Source organism: Salvelinus fontinalis, chromosome 26 (genome assembly GCF_029448725.1).
Source record: "Salvelinus fontinalis isolate EN_2023a chromosome 26, ASM2944872v1, whole genome shotgun sequence".
NCBI lineage: Eukaryota > Metazoa > Chordata > Actinopteri > Salmoniformes > Salmonidae > Salvelinus > Salvelinus fontinalis.
Window position 1 is genome coordinate 41,061,492 of NC_074690.1, and position 21,065 is coordinate 41,082,556.

Here is a 21,065-nt window from a genome sequence, read left to right on the forward strand (position 1 = left end):
TTTAAAACCAAATACTTTTAGACTTTTACTCAAGTAATATTTTACTGGGTAACTTTCTATTGAGGTATCTATACTTTTACTCAAATATGACAATTGGGTACTTTTTCCACCACTGATCATGAGTCTAATCTGGTCTCCTTCAACATGGTCAGCCTCATTATGAGTCTAGTCTGGTCTCCTTCGACATGGTTAGCCTTATTATGAGTCTAATCTGGTCTCCTTCAACATGGTTAGCCTTATTATGAGTCTAATCTGGTCACCTTCAACATGGTTAGCCTCCTTATGAGTCTAATCTGGCCTACTTTGACATGGTTAGCCTCCTTATGAGTCTAATCTGGTCTCCTTCAACATTGTCAGCCTCATTATAAGTCTAATCTGGTCTCATTTGACATGGTTAGCCTCATTATGAGTCTATAATATAAGCTAATACTAATCCATCATGTCTGCGTTGGACACACCTATGGGCCGGCAGGTAGCCTAGTGGTTAGAGCATTGGGCCAGCAACCAAAAGATTGGTGGATCGAATCCCGAGCTGACACGGTAAAGATCTGTCGTTCTGCCCCTGAACAAGGCAGTTAACCGACTGTTCCCCGGTAGGCCGTCATTGTAAATAAGAATTGGTTCTTAACCGTCTGCCTAGTTAAATAAAGCTTAAAATAATTTTAAATGTAGCAGAATTAAATACCCACAACATTCATTCTGTGGGTACTAGATTGACTCAGTTGACAGTCAGCCAGACATTGATTGTGCATCAATATCATCAGACTAAATTAGAGTAATAAAACAGACAAACAGGGGATGTTCAATGACCCAAAAATACACTAGTTCATTCTGTGAATCAGCCCTTTATTTCATATCATAAAGAACACCTGTGGAAATGGGCAGTGGATGTAGACATCCCTCTGACTCCAAAACAAGACATGATTGAATAGTTGAATAGTGTCTAATCCAAATAATCAGCACAATGTCAGGTGTTAGTGCATGGCTGGAACAGAAATCAGCACAATGTCAGGTGTTAGTGCATGGCTGGAACAGAAATCTGCACACCCAGTAGCTAGATTTCTAGCAGCAAGGTTGGCATGCATTTTCTAGGTCTATGCATCGTTGCTTTAACAATATTGGTGTAGTCATACAACTTATTCTAACAGTAAACCAATAGCATATTCAGAGCATTTAGAAAGTATTCAGACCCCTTGACTTTTTACACATGTTGCTACGTTACCGCCTTATTCTAAAATGGATTAAATAATATTGTTTTCCAAATCAATCTACAAACAATAACCCATAATGACAATGTTTATGGTTGTACATTGTGACATCACTAAAATACTCGTACTACAATTTTTAAACATTCTACATTGTGAAATTATTTCATTGATATAATGAAACAACTCCATGTATTTTCTGATGTTTATTTATTGATCTTTTATCATAGAATCTCTTCCCACATTGATCACAGCAAGGATTCTCTCCTGTGTGTGTTCTCTGGTGCACAATCAGATGGCTAGATGTAGTAAAACTCTTCCCACATTGATCACAGCTACAAGGTTTCAATCCTGTGTGTTCTCTGGTGTGATACCAGGTTGCTTGACCGAGTACAACTCTTCCCACATTGCTTACAGCTATAAGGTTTCTCTCCTGTGTGTGTTCTCTGGTGTAAAATCAAATGGCTAGATGTAACAAAACTCTTCCCACATTGAGTACAGCTATAAGGCTTCTCTCCTGTGTGTGTTCTCTGGTGTACAGTCAGATGGCTAGATGTAGTAAAACTCTTCCCACATTGATCACAGCTATAAGGTTTCTCTCCTGTGTGTGTTCTCTGGTGTGATACCAGGCTGCTTGACTGAGTAAAACTCTTCCCACATTGATCACAGCTATAAGGTTTCTCTCCTGTGTGTGTTCTCTGGTGTGATACCAGGTTGCTTGACTGAGTAAAACTCATCCAACATTGATTACAGCTATAAGATTTCTCTCCTGTGTGTTTTCTCTGGTGTGATACCAGGCTGCTTGACCGAGTAAAACTCTTCTCACATTGATTACAGCTATAATGTTTATCTCCTGTGTGTGCTCTCAGATGTACTATCAGGCAGCTTGAGCTAGTAAAACTCTTCCCACATTGAATACAGCTATAAGGCTTCTCTCCTGTGTGTGCTCTCAGATGTACTATCAGGCCGTTTGAGCGAGTAAAACTCTTCCCACATTGATCACAGCTATAAGGTTTCTCTCCAGTGTGAATTCTCATGTGTACTTTTAGTGAATTTGATCTTAAGTAACTCTTCCCACAGTCAGAGCAGCGGTGAGATTTCTTCCCTGTGGGTCTCCGCTGGTGTTTCTTGAGGTGCTCTGATGTGGAGAGACTCTTCTCTGCCTCGTCAGCTTCATAATGTTGTAGAGACTCCCCAGAGGATCCACGGTAGTCATGTCTCTCTCCTAAAGTCAGACAGATGGTTAAAGGGACATAACAGAAATCCACTATTAAAGGTGATGCCAACATGATAGATGATGTTGTACAACAATTGACGTCTGTAATGAATGTTACAATTATCTTAAGACGGTCAAGTGAGCAACAAGCCATATTTAGTCTTGTTTTCACATTAGTAGTAACATCGATGATTGTAGGCTAGAAATAAGTTATTAAAGTTGTTGAAATCCTAAGCAGTGTGCCAGACGACTTTTGGTCTCCAATATAGGCCCCTTTCTGTGTTTGCTAAAATTGGCGCATAAGGGCGATGCACACGCAATTTGGTTGCAGAAACTCCTCCATGCTAATGCGGAAACCACTAGTTATAGAAATTATAGTTATACAAATACCATAGACCTACTGTAGGACCCATAACTTCACCTAACAATAACACAGATCTAGGACTATACATCATTTAATATTTCAGGTGAAACATGGAAACTAAAATGTCTGTCATAACATTTCATAACCAGATAATTTCGTGAATAATCCCACTAGGCTACTCTGTAATGTGTTGTCATTCTAAATGTCCTGAATAAAGGAAAATAGCTCTGTGTGTTGTACAGTCGCCTATCCATCAACAAACAGTTCTCTACACATTATGAGTTAAGTATCTCTGTGTCCAAACAGACTAAAGAGACCCTACGGTAAATCAAGCAGACAATAACATCAATTTGTTAGGGATGTTGGATCCAACATGGAGCATGGCATAATTGTCTTCACCAGAGTAATGAATGAAGAAGCACTTTGGTTGTTGTTGCATCGCGATGTTTGTCATTTGACTGGCATTCAGAAAATGATTTCCTGGATCAGCTTATGATAGTTGAATATGTGACTAACTAAACAGCTACAGTATTAAGTATTGTGTAATTATTGAAGAACCGCGTTAATGACAGTATCGATTCGGGTGTTGTCAACAAAGTTAAGGTGACTCTCGGGTTAGAACCATTGGATTTAGCAAACTCTGAAATGATTTAGGATTTCTGTTCCCATAAAAACTGTTTTCCCTACGTAACATAAGGAGACACTAAATGTTACGTAGTTAGAGTGCATTTCGGAGATCTGATTACAATAAACTGTCCCACAGCAAGATCCAGTATTTAAGTTGAAGTTCATCATATGACAAGCTTAACGTTATGACTATAACTACTGTTCCCTGAAGGAGGGAGACTAAGTACAACATACTGTTAAATCCACACGTTATGACTATAACTACTGTTCGCTGAAGGAGGAAAACTAGGTACAACATACTGTTAAATCCACACGTTATGACTATAACTACTGTTCCCTGGAGGAGGGAAACTAGGTACAACATACTATTAAATTGGTGCATCGCTGGAAGCCCCGCCTTCCACAGGCGATGAGCGTGAGTCTCAATTTATTCCTTAAATTAGCATGGGTAACAGTAATTATAGTCATAAAGTTACACTCCCTTTCAGTCGGTCAACTTCGGTACAACATACTATGGGGAAATTACAATCATTCCCCAACCGACCCAAGCGGATACTAAATGAAACGGTCCCTGGCAGACCACACAGATCTGACCCCCGCAAGATACGTCAGTTTTGGCAATTTATTCATTGTCTGTTGTTTGAAACACTCCTGTCAATGTTGAGTAAGAACACACACCTGATTACTCATATAGAAGTAGGATTAGTCTACCTGGCCTGCACACAAATGTAGGCCTATAAATGTGCCCATTTGGGGATGTCTGATAGTATTTCTGCTGGTGTAGCCTATTACCAGAAACTATAGGAGCATAACGACTGCTGGTGTAGTCTATTACCAGAAACAAAAGGACCATAACGACTGCTGGTGTAGTCTATTACCAGAAACTATAGGACCATAACGACTGCTGGTGTAGCCTATTACCAGAAACTATAGGAGCATAACGACTGCTGGCGTAGCCTATTACCAGAAACCATAGGAGCATAACATCAGAATTTACAAAGGCCAGCAGCAGCGGGAGGAGGAGGCTAAGGAAGAGTTTTTTTCTGATGGTTAGGCTATCTTGTTTCAGAGGTGTGTCATCAATAGCCCATAATGACAAAGTGAAAAAAGGTAAAAAACAGAAATACCTTATTTACATAAGTATTCAGACCCTTTGCTATGAAACTAAAAATTGCTTTCAGGTGCATCTTGTTTCCATTAATCATCCTTGAGATGTATCTACAACTTGTTCGGAGTCCACCTGCGGTAAATTCAATTGATTGGATATGATTTGGAAGGCAGACACCTGTCTATATATGGTCCCACAAATGACAGTGCATGTCAGAGCGAAAACCAAGCCATGAGGTCAAAGGAACTGTCCCTAGAGCTCCTAGACAGGGTTGTGTCGAGGCACAGATCTGGGGAAGGGTACCAAAAAAAATCTGCAGCATTGAAGTCCCCCAAGAACACAGTGGCCTCCATCATTCTTAAATGGAACACTCTTCCTAGAGCTGGTCACCTGGCCAAACTGAGCGATCGGGGGAGAAGGGCCTTGGTCAGGGAGGTGACCAAAAACCTGATGGTCACTCTGACAGAGCTCCAGAGTTCCTCTGTGGAGATGGGAGAACCTTCCAGAAGGACAACCATCTCTTCAGCACTCCACCAATCAGACATTTATGGTAGAGTGGCCAGATGGAAACCACTCCTCAGTAAAAGGCACATGACAGCCTGCTCGGAGTTTGCCAAAAGACACCTCAAGGACTCTCAGACCATGAGAAACAAGATTCTCTGGCTTGATGAAACCAAGATTGAACTCTTTGGCCTGATTGCCAAGAGTCACATCTGAAGGAAACCTGGCACCATCCCTATGGTGAAGCATGGGTGGCAGCATCATGCTGTGGGGATGTTTTTCAGCTGCAGGGACTGGGAGACAAGACAGGATCGAGGGAAATATTAACGGAGCAAAGTGCAGAGAGATCCTTGATGAAAGACCTGCTCCAGAGCACTCAGGACCTCAGACTGGGGGTGAAGGTTCGCCGTCCAACAGGACAACGACCTTAAGTACACAACCAAGACAACACAGGAGTGGCTTCGGGACAAGTCTCAATGTCCTTGAGTGGCCCAGCCAGACCCCGGACTTGAGCCCGATCTAACATCTCTGGAGAGACCTGAAAATAGCTCTGCAGTGATGTTCCCCATCCAACCTGACAGAGCTAGAGAGGATCTACAGAGAAGGATGGGAGAAACTCTCCAAATCAAAGCAGGTGTGCCAAATAAATTAGCTAATTGAAAGGGGGGGAAATTATTTAATCAATTTTAGAATAAGGCATTAACGTAACAAAATTTGGAAAAAGTCAAGGGGTCTGAAAACTTCCCGAATGCACTGTATACAGCAACACCACCCCCATAAGCATTACTATCTTTTCTGTAGATGTTATATCCCTGTATTGCTACTGCTGTAACAAAGGAATTATCTCAGTGAGTTTCAGAGATGAACAGTACAGTGCATTCCAAATTCAATAGGCAGGCAAGTAAACAAAAACGTTTTCAAATAAAAACTATTCTAGAAAATGTCAAAGCGTATATAACGCCCGTCCAAGAGACTGTCGACCAATCATGTTCACATTGTCATGCTGTGACACACAGTTCCTAAGCTAATTCTCACGAAAATCGATTTTTAATGTCAGGGTATGAGTTGAGAAACCTGCCTATTTTCCTTGAAAGTAAGTAATGTCACGATTGCAAAGCTATACGATATTACAGAGAACAAGTCAATTATCTCACATCTCTGAAAACATTTGTAATGTTGTGCTTCTTTTTCACAGAGGGTACTTCATGCCAATGTTATTTTCTTTAAGCTGTTAATACGAATCGAAAGGAGTTTCCAATATCCTCATTTATTAAAGTATTTCTGGTGATAGCAAGTGATAGTGATACACAAGCTAGGTCTATTTGAAACATTGCCATCCCATGACAGCCACCAGGTTCAGAAGCTTTAAAACCACATAAAAAATATTTAAAACACAATTATATTTTTGCCCAAAGTTAAGATATACATTTTTGAAACTGAACATAATTCATGCTGGTTATTATTTTAGGCTATTTTAGTTAGAGTCAAAGATAGTTTTGGAATAGTTTTTCTTTTTCAAACAGGTTTGTTGTTTTATTTCAGTTTACTAAATAGTTTTCCCCTAATTACTTTTCTATAATAAGCATGGACGTTTCCCCTATCAACCAGTCATAGGTACTGGCAACAAAGTGCCTCGTAACCTAGCTGGGAATGGGACAGATGGAAGCCTTTTGTGGAAACAGACAGGGGCAATTTGTAATCAAATCTAATTCCCAAGAATGGGGTTCATATGAACCACAGAGACTGTGTGGGATAATAACATGGCCGTGTCCAACCCTGCTTGTTCCCTCAACTCCGCTACCAACCACCAATCTCCAACAGGGCCCTTAACCTGTATCACAAGACACCTCATAGTGAGCTACAGGTAGGAATCAGCAATGAATCCCAATAATGAGACACCTCTGGGGAGGGGTGTCAGCAACATAAAAAAAATATATATAGTGTTTTATGACAAACCGTTTTTTACAAATCCGTCAAGACACCAACTTAGACTTGACAGTGAAATGCTTTACTTACAAGCCCTTATTAACCAACAGTGCAGTTCGAGAAGAAGAAAACGTTTACCAAGTAGACTAAAATAAAAAGTAATAATAAAAAGTAACACAATGAGAATAACAATAACGAGGCTATATACAGGGGGCACCGGTACCGAGTCAGTGTGGAGGCTATATACAGGGGGCACCGGTACCGAGTCAGTGTGGAGGCTATATACAGGGGGCACCGGTACCGAGTCAGTGTGGAGGCTATATACAGGGGGCACCGGTACCGAGTCAGTATGCGGGGGTACAGGCTAGTTGAGGTAGTCTGTACATGAAGGTGGGGGCGTAGTGACTATGCATAGGTAACAAACAACCAGCAGCAGTGCACAAAAGGGAGGGGGGTGGGGGGGTCAATGTAAATTGTCCGGTGGCGATTTTATGAATTGTTCAGCAGTCTTATGGCTTGGGGGTAGAAGCTGTTGATGAGGCTTTTGGTCCGAGACATGGCGCTCCGGTACCGCTTGCCGTGCAGTAGCAGAGAAAACAGTCTATAACTTGAGTGACTGGAGTCTCTGACAATTTTGTGGGCTTTCCTCTGACACCGCCTATTATATAGGTCCTGGATGGCAGGAAGCTTGGCTACAGTGATGTACTGGGCCGTTCGCACTACCCTCTGTAGCGCCTTACGGTCAGATGTCGAGCAGTTGCCATACCAGGCGGTGATGCAACCGGTCAGGATACTCTCAATGGTGCAGCTGTATTACCTTTGAGGATCTGGGGACCCATGCCAAATCTTTTCAGTCTCCTGAGGGGGAAAAGGTTTTGTTGTGCCCTCTTCACGACTGTCTTGGTATATACCCACGTGGGTGATTAAAAGATGAACTGAGGTCCACACTCAAGTTCAGTTGATGGTGGTAATGCACCTTAAAGTTGGTTGCCAACCACCATATAAAGTCCAAAGAAGAAAAAGAAGCCTGAAGGAAGGAGAATGACGAGATAGGAATTTGGTTAACCTTTTGGGGCATCGCGACTGATTACCTATTTTGACGTGATATGAAACTATTGTGTGAAATTATTTTGATGTGATATGAAAGTACAGCAATTTATGTTTCTAGAAACGTATCGCAATTGATAATCGATTCACATTTAGATGGATTATTTGACTATTTTAACTGCCAGAGCCAGTCTACCTCTGAAAATAACATACAGTCCTTGGACCTTGAGGAGTAACGGGGGCAGCAATCAGCAGCAGAAACAATAACAAAGCGTACTCCCTGCCCGTTTCGATAAAAAGTTGAGGGATGGGGCTGGAGAAATGCAACCATCAATGATATCAACATTATAGTTTAAACCATGTTTTTGAGGATATACAGTGTTTGTTTATATTTACTGACAAACATTGGAGTAAAACAAAGCTTATATTTTGGGTTCTGATGGGGTACAACAGTTGAACTAAGCTCACGAGGCATTTATAAGTGAATTTTTACATATCATTAATGTATAAGTCCCAAAATGGATGTAACAACTGCTGATTGCCCCTTTAAGACTACATATTGGGCTAATCTAATAGGAGATATTGAGGACTACAGTATTTCAGGCATTGTCATTGGATGCATTTGATCAATTGTTAACGTTTTGTTGATGGTCCACTCTTAATTAATGTTCTACACATTACAGTGTAGCTTCAGCCATTCCTGCAGAACAACATTAAAGTGTAGAACCCCTTTACTGCATATTGGTTCAATGACTGCAGAGACGGTACTTACTGGTGTTAAACAGATCTCCAACCTCCTCTTCTTCCTCCAATGTGACAGTCATCTCCCCCTCCTCCTCTTTCACTCCAAAAACTGCATCCTCCTCTTTCTCTTCCTCTTCTTTTACTGTAACATCCTCCTCCTCTTTCACTCTGAACGCGTCTTCCTCTTCTTTCACTGTAACTTCTTTCTCTTCTTCTTTCACTGTAACAGCCTCACCCTCTACCTGTTTTTGTATTGTAACATCCTCCTCTTCCTCCTCCTCTTTCACGAGAGTTTCTTTCTCCGTCCAGCAGACATCCTCTTCTTTAGCAGGAGGAGAGTAGCTTAGTGAACTCATGGTCGGAGATGTTAGCTAGCTAGCATTAGCGAATAGCCTAGTTCTAAGCTAACTTAGCAAACCAGCTAGCTGACAAACAACGTAAATATATAATTAAATGGGCCAACAAGTACATACAACAGAAGTGTGTTTAATACACAGCGACTAATATACACCAAAACAGTGTAAAAAGCGTGAATGTTGTAGCTATGTTTGCTAGAAAGCTACGGGGGTGTCTGACTAGCTGTTGTTGTTGAAGGAGCGTCCCGTCCACTAGATTATACGTCACACTGGCAGCATCGCCTGAACCTAAAAGACGCACATCGCCGTCTGCTGACTGGAGTGGGCAACGCAGTTGAGGAACCTAAAGTTTATTTTTCATTTATTTCATAAAAGTTTAATATTATATTAAGTCGTTCAAAGAGAAGCATGTGTTGATTGATTCGTGTTTAATGAGTGAGAATTTAAAACAAACTTTACACCCTCTACATATTTGCATTGAACCATACCTCTGACATGGATAATTTTGACCCAAGATGCATATCTTTAATCATAGCCTGAATGTGGTTTATTCCATTTTTCATGACTTTGTCAATCAACTTGTTCTTAATAAATCTAAATCATGGTTTAGGGTTTCTGTATCAAAATGGACTTTTAACAAATTAAAATCCTTTGGAGTAATTTTGACCCCAGCCAGTAGCACCTTTGATAAATAGGATATTTATTTCAAATCAAAATCAAATCCCATTTTATTGGTTATTGCGGGTGTAGTGAAATGCTTGTGTTTCTAGCTCCGACGGTGCAGTAATGTCTAACAAGTAATATCTAACAATTTCACAACATATACCCAATACACACAAAACAAATTATTTGAATCTAGGTTTCTCCGTAGAAATGATCCATCCCACCAGAGCGTGGAGGGGCAACTGTATCAGTGGTTTTGACCAGATAGACACCTGCAGATACACAGTATCGTGCCTCCCATTTCTAAGATTGGACTTTTCTATACCACATATCACATGACTGTGTTCCTGCCAAAGCAGCAGCTACTCTTCCTGGGGTTTATTATGGATCCCCATTAGTTCCTGCCAAGTAAGAAGTAAGGTCCGGGAGCGTGCCAGCCTCCTTTTCGAGCAAAAGGTAGAAATGATGGGTTATGAATTAACACATTCCCTGCGAGCCCAGGCATTTCAATACATTCAGGATTTCTTACGGTCCATGTGCAATATGCAAATATGATCCTTGCAATTATTCTATGTTCCTTGCAATTATTCAAATATGTTGTTCATTTCATGAGAGCAACATGATAATTAATGATTTCTGAGCAACCATTTTTGATTTAATGTCTATTAAGAGTATCTTAGCAACTTTATTTCACTTGGTGATGTTTCATTATAGAGAACATGATATGACAATACATGACATCTAAGTAGCTGAATATGATTATGGACTAACAGTCTAACAGTTTGAAGGACACAACTCATGTTATTCTGGTTAAACAGTGGGTGACTGGTTGATAAAGGAGAGGGGATTTTTTTTTTACAATTAGGAAATAATATGTCATGATTTACTCGTACCTCAGCCAGCATTGTGAATGGTTGGGAAATAATATGTCATGATTTACTCGTACCTCAGCCAGCATTGTGAATCGTTAGGAAATAATATGTCATGTTTTACTCGTACCTCAGCCAGCATTGTGAATGGTGTCTGAGGCAGTGACATACTAGACCTGGGGCCTGTTGCACAAAACTAGGATAAGGGATTAAGCCAGGATATCTTGGTGATCCTGGCTCAATTGATCCGTAATCCGGTTGCACTAAAGATGGATAGGGGGCAGGAGGATATGTTATGGTATAAATTACCATGGAGATTTATTCTGTGGAGCTAGCCTGCTCCAGACCAGGCTAAATTCCAGGATCTATTTAATCTCATCCCTAATGTCAGTCAGCAGTCACCACAAATGGAAACCAATAGTTATTTCACTGCTCACTATACATTGTTATCACATATAACTAGACCCACTGTCATTATTTAAACGTTTGTGATCATTAATTTCAATGATTTAGGATAAAAAATTATTTTTAGATGATGTTGCTATCATTAGATAATTTACAGTTTCCCATAGACTAAGGCTATATATAAAATGATAGAATATTAGGGCCACAGAGGGGGGAAAAAACACAAGTAATAATATTGTAACCAGTTGTTTTAAAGGAGGACAGTTGTTAAAATGACAGATGTGGGGCATTTCGTGAAATTGTACTTCAGTATGGTTTCATAAACAAAGACATGCTGATGTGCCAGAATATTAAGTATCACATTGTCATAAGTATCAAAACAATATGTAGCTTTTCTGCAGAAAGAACCAGCCTCAAATTTATGACTTTATCCTTTTTCTTCAGTGTGGCCCTAGTACTCTGTCATATAAACAAATACACATTCCATATGAATATAAAAACACAATGTGTAACATTATGTTCCTTTATTGAATAAGGACAAAACAAAGCAGGTAAACCATCAGCCCCTTCTCGAAACTGAAGTCACAGTGACTCTACAAGATGAAAAGCACAGAATCCAAGCATATTATACAAAATGATACATACACATTCAAAGGTCTGTATATAACACACCCTGCATGTCTGCACACTAAAATAAATGCAGGACAAATCCATACACATCAACTGAACAGACAAATGAATGGATGCAGTAGCCTCCCTGCAGCCTTGTATTACACACAGTATACCGCACAAACGTCATAAGAGGCCAAATTCGTAAAAAAACGAACCCCAAAAAACCCAAATTCCTCTGCCACCGCAGGACATATTTAACCAAAATTGAAAGCACACATACTAACTAAAATAATTCAACACATATTGGTCCCTCAGCAGCCGACCACTGTCGTCATCAGGGAAGATTGCCGGATTGTCCCAGTCCATGGCTGGTGGCACTCTGGGGGCCCTCTCCTTCCTCAGGCAGGCCACATTGTGGAGGACAGCACAAGCCATAGTAATATCACATGCCCTAACAGGGCTGACCCTTAATTTGTGAAGGCAGTGAAAGCGTGCCTTCAGGAGGCCAAAGGTCATTTCAACTCTGGCCCTGGTCCTGGCATGGGCATGGTTGTAGGCCTGCTGTGCTTCCTGGGGGTCTGTGAAAGGTGTCAGGAGAAAAGGCTGGCAGCCATACCCCCTGTCTCCCAGCAACACACCAGAGAATTCACCTGTCAACACAAAATCTCATCATTACTACCTCATAAACACAGTGATATTCTTGACACAGCCATGATGGTTATAAATAGGGGTTGTGTGGCTTACCTTGTGATAGGCACTGATAGATTTCAGAGACCCGAAAGATTCTGGAGTCATGGACTGAGCCAGGCCATTTTGCCACAACATTGCTGATCACAGTCAGCATTGCAGACCATCTGAAATCATAAGATGAGGAATATTACACCAATCAATGCACATCACTGGCAATGCAGAGTGTTCGTCAATGGACAATATCAAAAAGTTATGTTCACCTGAACATTAATGCTGTGAAAGGATTTCCTATTCACAAAATCGGCCTCATGGGCACCTGAGGGGGCTTTTATCCTTATGTGTGTGCAGTCCACTGCACCAATGACATTGGGGAAACCTGTCACACAAAGTAATGAGTATCCTACTATGTGTTAACAGTTGTCCTGTAATTTGTAGATCCTCTTACCTGCAATCCTATAGAACTCCTCTTTGATGTCACAGAGTCTTCTGTGGCCAGGGAAGGAGATGAAGACATCTGCTAATGCTTTGATAGCCAGACACACACTCCTTATTGTGCGGCAAATTGTGGCCTTGTTCAGCTGTTCTGCATCCCCCACTGAGTACAGGAAGGCTCCACTAGCAAAAAAGCGCAAGGCCACACAAACCATTTGCTCCACACTCAGTGCATGGCTCCGTGCAGTGCGGTGCTTAATCCTGGGACCCAGTAGTCTGCATAGATACCTGATGCCATCTGCAGAAAACCTGTATCTTTCATATAGATGGTCATCAGGGAAGGCCAGTGGGTCCAACCGGTCCCTGAAGACCCTTTCTCGCCTGAAGGCTCTCCTCAGCACAAGTGCTTCTTCATCCACCACATCTCACACGAATGGGCATGCCATTGTCAGAGCAGAAAGGAACACACAATTTTGGGCCTTCATATAGGCTAGTGGCCACACCTGGTGCTGGGGGGGTGGGCAAAAGAGGGCGATGCCTTATAACGATGACTTGGTTGTACTGATTGCTGGGAAAATAAAAAAAACCTTAGAAAGATGCCACCGTCCTGTGTGCTCACAATAAGAGCTCATATGTCATGGCTCACTTGACTTTACGAGAATATACCTAATTTTTATTTTGAGCTGTGTCATCTTCTTGGAGCTGGGGGAGGAAAGAAAAATAATGATTAATACATTTGTGTTACAGTTAGCATACAGTGTACATTGAAGGCACATCTCACCTCCCTCTAAAGTTTTTTTATTTCAAGGTCCAGTTTCCTAATTGTCCTCTTTTTTATTATTTCGGACTCCAGTGCAAGATTTTCCATCTTTTTCTTCTTGTACTGAATGTCTATGTCTGCCAGTTCTATTTGGCGCCGGAGGTGGTTGCCATACAACTTTGATAGCTTGTGAGCTCTGTGAACACAATACAGTTAGCGCAGCTGGAATTTGGCAGGATGTGGTGTCCTTTTATTAATACGCACTATGTTGCCAGGCTGGTTTTCCCACTGTATAGCATCTGGGTCCTGTAAAAGAAATTAGATTTTTTGATTTTGATGACTCCTCCTCACCATTGTAGAGTAAATAGTACTTTCACAGTCTTAACATGATACCTCATGCCTTCTGGAATCCAGAGAGATGGTCTCCTCCTCATCATCGTCTCCATCATGTGCTGTTGCTGCTGCACTGGGGCCTTCACCCTATCACATTTAATCGGATTCATATTGAAACTAGTAGACAAGACATGCCAGGCCTACAGTATGCCTTTGATGGAGTACTCACTGGATCAGCATCGTCTGGTGCTTGTGCTGGTGGCTCTAACAGGAACACAGTGCTGCCAGACACTGCAAGGCAATAGGTAAACCAAAGTCAGACAGTCCAAATTGATTCAATATGAATGTGGTTGTATCCCATGTAGAGATGGAAGGACATACCTTGAATGAAGCGGGTGGCATCTTGGGAGGAACCTATGCTCGTCTCTTTCCCCCCAGGGATCCCCTCTAAGACGGGCCTGCCTTTATTTAGCTCCAAGGCCATGTCCTCTGCTGGGGTAAGGTCAGCCTTTGGTGACCCACCACCCGTGCCTTGTCTGTGGGTATTCTTTTTCACTGCTAAAACAGTACAGACAATGTGTGAGCAGGCACCTTCTGGGTACAATATATGCTTGTGCTTTGTTAAATATTAGTCAGGGACCATACCATTCTGCAGAATGTTCTTGTATTTGATTTTGACCTGCTGCCATGTCCGTTTATGTTTAATCTACACACACACACACACACACACACACACACATTTAATGGAGTCACACTGCAAAAAATTACTTGGTATTTTTGTCTTGTTTTCAGTAACAATATCAAAAAATTTATCATAGCTTTATACAGTGTGATGGAGTTACTTTACACAATTTCACTCATATCTGCAGTGCATTTCAATTAAAAATTTAACCGTTTCATAATTACAGTACAACTGCATTTTTGGAGATGTGAATTAAATATTTGAATTGTAATTGTGATGTTTCAGCGGAGCGGTGACTGTGTAATTGTGCACTACTTACGCATTCAGGCGGTCTGCAATACTTTGCCACGCTTTTTCTCTTTGCTTTATCACTGTGGCGGTGTTGCCTTTCTTCTTAATTATATATTTTACCTCCTCGTATGCCTCCATGAGGATTTGTGCTTCCGACGGGGAAAAGTACGCGGCTCTAGTTGCCATGGTAAATCAGTTAATCTGTGATCTGTGGCGGGGTCTATTTGAGTGAGCCGTGAGCGCGCACCTATCCAGGATTGGTTTCACCTGGCTTAATGAATCCGTGTCTGCTCATCCTGGCTTGGTCTTTGTGCAACCAATTAAGCCTGGACGCACATGTTTTGGCTTCATTGAGCTCAGCTGAGTCATTTATCCCGGATGTCTTAATTCTACTTTTGTGCAACAGGCCCCAGGGCAGTAAATCTAATACTTAGGTGTTTTTAATCAGGCATGAAAGGTCTGTGTTGGTTCTGTGGTTATAAGTTACATCTCTGGCCATGCTGGCAGGGTCTGAATCAAACCCAATGTCCACCTGACACACTGGCAGGGTCTGAATCAAACCCAATGTCCACCTGGTACACTGGTAGGCAATGTCCACCTGGTATACTGGCAGGGTCTGAATCAAACCCAATGTCCAGTGGGATTGATCTGTTTGATCCAATTGTTTGTTTCAGTTTTCAGTAGTTGAATACTTTGACATGTTGTTGATTTCAACTTTTTCCATTTTCAACAAATGTACTGGTTCATTAAAACGTGATATTAAACATACATACCATGCACTATATTGACACAGTGGAAGATATACTGAATTTATACTGTTTTTCATACTAAGATGGACCAATATACGAGTTGCTTTTGCACATATTTGTTCATTGGTTTAGCAAGAGTCTGTTGATTGGTCAGTCATGGGGTTAATTTCTTTTGCAATATGTTCAAATCAAATCTAGCTTTATTTATACAGCACATTTCAGGCATGGATGCAACACAATGGCTTCACAGGAAAAAATGTACAAAAAAACAATGAAAATAAACAGAAATATTTAGTACACAACAAACATAAGAGGATAAAAAAACAGAAGAATAACAACTGAAGGACTAATGAGCACCCTTTTGCCTTAGTCCCTGCTGATATTCTGCCTAGCAACAGGGACATGTGGTCAAATGTCATTGATTAAAATATTAACAATTGGATGCAACATCCAACCCTAACAAGATGGACAAGCCAGCACAGGTGTAACACATTCTGACTAACGAGGTGACACCAATCGAACCTCCCTACGTGCTGTGGTGGAAATTCTACCCATAATCAATAATGAGGAGAAGCAAAATTAATAATCAATCAAGGTTTTACTTTTATTAAAAGACTTGTTATAACAAAGAGGCTTGCTTCTGGGTTATATACTATCTCAGGATAGGTGCAACCTCAGAGACGATGTACAATGGTCCCAAACACCAACCCCACACATCCTGTGCCAGACCTTGGGCCCCAAATACAATTTCCCCTACGGAGGAGGTGACTGATTCACAGACACTGTGGAGACAAGTGATTGGTTCCCCATTACTCACACCATTCCTTCACATGGTTTGCAATAAACACACAGTTGACATATGGAAACAATGTTTCCTTCTGATCTCCTTTGCCTTAGTCAATGCTGATATTCTGCATGGCAACAGGGACATGTGATAGATGCTGATATTCTGCATAGCAACAGGGACACGTGATAGATGCTGATATTCTGCCTAGCAACAGGGACATGTGATCGATGCTGATATTCTGCCTAGCAACAGGGACATGTGATCGATGCTGATATTCTGCATAGCAAGAGGGACATGTGATAGATTAGCCTGACTTCTCCCCTCTCTGGACCCAAGGTGACTGAGGCCCATTTGAGGGAGGAAGTGCAGCTGCCAACACCAGACTCAGAAAGGATACATTCTAATAACAAGAGGTCAATAGTTCATATCAGCATATTCTGCAGATAAAACATCTTAATTATCTATGTTACTTAGCTAATTCTGATTTCTCCATGTTACGGATACAAGTATTCTGTGTGTATCCTGTGTGTATTTCTTTTCTCTCCTTCTCCCCTACTCACAGGTGACAATCATCATTCCCCAATCAGTCATCAATCAGTCGCTAATCAGAAGACACCTGCTCCTTTTCTCCTACCCAATCACAGTCCCTTTCCCTTTGTTTAAAACCCCTGTCAGTTGTGTTCTCTAGAGCAATCTCTCTGTAAATGCCATATGTCTGTAGAGCTCTTGTGTGGTTTAGGATACATGTCACTTTGTCTCCACCTGTGAGTATTGGTTTTGTTATGGTGTTTGATGGTGGGAAAAGGGGCTAACCAGACAGGTCGCCGATTGGCATACACTACCCGTAGGTAAACTTTGTTAAATACACTAGTTAGAACTGGGCGGACCACCCACTGTATTTTTGATTAGTTAGCTGTTTAAATAGGCTAGTCTAGTTTAGGGGTGATTTTGGATGCTCATTCTTTCCTTGTGTCCAGCTCAGTCCCTTTTCCTGCCTCCCATTTACCGTGTGTTTGCAAATAAACCCTGAGTGTTTGACGGTAGAATTTAGTTGTCCGGATATTTTGTTCTCACTGTTTGTCACTTACACTTTGCGTGCGTTATGTTATGGGTCCCATTACCATCCCCCCCCCCCCCCCTAGATTGTGGGGCCAAAAGGGATTCGTAACACTCCACCACAATCTTTCCCCAGAAACAGGTTCTAAAACAATAGCTCTGTTACTGGTGTGCAGGATATAACCTTTAGTCTGTGGAGGAACCAGTCAGTTTGTCATTCTTGGCTGAGTGTCCGCACATCATGCGGTCATTCTACACACTTAGAACAGGCCTATATCAACACATTTTTCTATGTTATAGGAGTAAGGTTCTTTAACAATCTCAAGCCCAATGCCTCGGCTTAAATAATTACATTTTACTACACAAGCATTAATAAGTTAACAGAAAATTCCCTCATAGTGCTAACGAGCTATATGTGCTAAAGTCCAACCTCAAAACATAAATGGAAAAACCAAAGCCTGTAACACCTTCCTCAAGACAACTATATCCTATATTTTTGTTGGACAAGTTCTCACCACCAACAGAAAACATCTTCCATTTCATATTAAAATCAACTAAAATGCATCACCTGTCAATTTTTTAAAACACATTCCTAAATAATATACAATCTTATTAGTTTCTCCTTTCTAGAAACCTAAAACTAATTTTGAAATTATAATCAACTACAATGCTTCACCTTCTACAATATGAAGTGTGTCTACTGGCTGGCAACAATTAAAAACAAAAATATTTTCCCCCACTAGCTTCTAGAACTTTCGGCTTCGTAAAACTCACTAGCTTCTAGAACTCTTGTCCCCTTGGAACAAGCCCAAACAAAATATGGAAAAACATGCAGTCATAAATTGTGATCCATGGCAACTCACTGGCTAAATGCAAAACACAAACATTGTCAAGTTTTGACCTCTTTCTTGTGCAATTCCCCACTTGAAAAGGACAGTCCCTCCACATGAAGATTAACTGGATTTCACTCAATAAACAGCCATCGAATCAGTTGTTTGTCTTTTATTTACCATTCTTTGGTTGGCAGTAAACAGGTGAAAAACCTCAAAGAGATGACAAATACAAGTTATTATTTGAGTTGACAGCCTAATTAAATACACAAAATTATCCACATTCACCTCAAACACATTTCTGCCATTATAAAATACAAGGTTTCCACTTTTAAGCAAATGTTTCCCAAAATAGAAACCCACCATTTTTAATCAAATGAGCAGAATCAGTATATCTAAATTTGCATTTTAGCCAAATACATTCAAAATATTTTTAGTAGTAAAAAATTACATTTATTTTCTAATCAGTAGTTTTAAGCAGACAAATCTTACATTTTTTAGCCAAAGATTTTAGACTATACATTTGTTACTGAATTAAGAACTTGGTTTACTAAGATTTCTACAAAGTTTAAATTACTTAACCATTTCAAACAAGTTCTTTGTCAATGAATTTGGCTCTTACTTTTCCTTCATACCCCACAAACAACATTTGAAGTTATAAATACCACTGCAAAAGTCCTATCAAAGTTAAGAGTCTGTGTTTTCCAGAGTATCATTAGCAGTGCACTGCTTAAGTCAGTCTAGCCAAACATGGCCAATATGGCACTTACCGGCTGTCTTTCACAGTTTTGTGGAGGGCTTGGACTTGCACAGTCACCTTGATCACAAAGATGAAGTTTCCTTGGTCTTGTGGTGCTATAAATGCTCCTTTCACTGCGGTCTAAAGACAACAGCAGAGCCAGGTGCTGGCACGCCCAGATTGCCTGGAAGATTTGTTCCACCTGGTTCACCACTGATTGCAGGAGGAGGAGTTTCACCACTGAGGAGCTCCCAGGCAGTTTGTCAGCACACCTCCCACTCAATCTTCCCACGGGAACCGATGGAAAGATCGTAAATCAGCACCTACATACTGCCGGTCAGCTCCGAGTTTGATCCTCAACTGGTAGCAAGACAACCAGGCGTCGAACATCTCTGTGCAGGACTGTGGTTTGCGTAGCTTCTTTCAGGACTTTGGCCGATGGCCGGTTTAGTGTGGGTTTTGTGACAGGAAGGCAGGAGCTTTGGACCACTTTGACATTCACGTCTCGAACAATGCCCTTAGCATCTGGATTAACGCTCACCACCCGTCCTAGCTTGAATTGGCCCCTCACTGCATTTTGGTCACACAACCAGACAATATCTCCGACAGCAACGTTGCGATATGAAGTGTGCCATTTACTTCTCAGAAATAAGTTTGGGCCGGCAAGCTGGCTCCAAGACCTCCAGAATTTGTTGACCTGGTTCTGCATCTCTCTGAGTCTCTTGTAAGGGTAGTTCGCAAAGTCAAATGTTCTGATCTCACCGCTTGGAGAGGCCCGGCCCAGGAGAAGTGTGTTGGGTGACACATACTGCACGCTTTCTTCATGGCTCTGCACCCTGGCATCTATTGGGCATTCGTTGGCAAGGTTTGCAGCAAGTTGTAGTGTTGTCTGAAGCTCGCTGTAGCTAAGGACAGTGTTGTTGCCCAGGCTCTGCAGTGCCTTCTTGAGAATGCGAACAGCGGCTTCAGCAGCCCCATTGCGGTGAGGTGAGTCAGCAGGGTGAATTGTCCAATCCCATTTGGTACCTTTTTGAGCCGACATCTCTTCTATTGAAGTTCTATTCTGAGTATCCAGGAACTGGTACAGCTCTCTTAGGACAGGTTTGGCGCCGATGAAGTTTGTCCCCGGGTCGGACCAGATCTTTCTTGGGTGCCCTCTAATTGCAGTAAAGCGTTGGTAAGCCATCAAGAAGCTCTCTGTCGACATTGTGTTGACCAGGTCTGCATGAATTGCCCTGCTGGCCATACAGCTGAAGACGACACCCCACACTTTCATTGAGACCCGTTTCTTGATGTCATCTTTGACAAGGTACGGTCCGAAGAGGTCGACTGTAGTGAACTCGAACGGAGCTGCAGGTGTGGCTCTTTCAGCAGGTAAGTCAGCCATTACCTGTTCGCACCTTCTCGCTCTTGACTTTTTGCAGAAAAGGCAGTTAACCACTACTTTTTGGGAAATTTTTCTTCCTTGGATGACCCAGGCTTTCCTCCTCATTTTCAGCAGGGTTGCAGCCACACCTTCATGACCCTCATCATGCGCCTCCTGTGCCAATAAAGTAGAGACCCATGCATTGAAAGGCAGAAGGGGAACTGCAGCGCCATCCTCCCTGAAGCCATGGATTCTCCCACCGCAGACTAGTAACCCAGATTCTGGCTCTCTGTACACAACCAAGCGGTCCGTAGTGGTAGTTGGGAACGTCACCCCCTCTTGAGCAGCAAGATCGATGTCTCTTATTGCCTCTTGACGTTCTGTGGCGGTGATAACTCCTTTTGTGGGAATCGCCTCCCACTTTGGGGTCTCGATGGACTTTGTTGCAGATCTAAACTTTTTGGCGGCTCTCCAGATAAAAGCAACAGTCTTGATTAGACACTTTAGGCTACTAAAGCGCCTCTCATCCACCAAGTTTAGGACAGCTGCACCAGCAGGAAATCGTCCCACAAGACTTGGAAGACTTCTTTTCGCTTGGGCTCTGGTGAGTGCTGCCACAAATGACTTATTTTGCATATTGTTAATGCTCTCTCGAGCTGTCACAGACACATCTTTTGACGACATAATTGGCCACTCGCTCTCTGGAA

General features: G+C 41.7%; 1 protein-coding gene and 1 long non-coding RNA gene across 2 annotated transcripts; both read right to left on the bottom strand.

Moving 5' to 3' along the window:
- Positions 1-829: 829 nt before the first annotated feature.
- On the bottom strand, positions 830-9,336 carry LOC129824360 (zinc finger protein 436-like). Its single transcript, XM_055883951.1, has 2 exons — positions 8,767-9,336; positions 830-2,430 (listed from the first exon to the last, which is right to left on the bottom strand). Exons 1-2 carry the CDS (start codon positions 9,092-9,094, stop codon positions 1,541-1,543), a joined length of 1,218 nt encoding a protein of 405 aa, XP_055739926.1. The 5' UTR covers positions 9,095-9,336; the 3' UTR covers positions 830-1,540.
- Positions 9,337-14,069: 4,733 nt separating this feature from the next.
- On the bottom strand, positions 14,070-14,589 carry LOC129824369 (uncharacterized). The gene is made up of 3 exons (XR_008754740.1): positions 14,504-14,589; positions 14,240-14,416; positions 14,070-14,149 (listed from the first exon to the last, which is right to left on the bottom strand). It is a non-coding gene; the product is annotated as an uncharacterized LOC129824369 (long non-coding RNA).
- Positions 14,590-21,065: the final 6,476 nt, after the last annotated feature.

What these genes read in the sequence shown, in the direction of transcription:
- LOC129824360 (XM_055883951.1), bottom strand. Translation starts at nt 9,094, where the DNA reads ATGAGTTCACTAAGCTACTCTCCTCCTGCTAAAGAAGAGGATGTCTGC. An exon ending in TGGAGATCTGTTTAACACCA is followed by an intron (nt 2,431 to 8,766) that starts GTAAGTACCGTC and finishes GTCTGACTTTAG; the next exon opens with GAGAGAGACATGACTACCGT.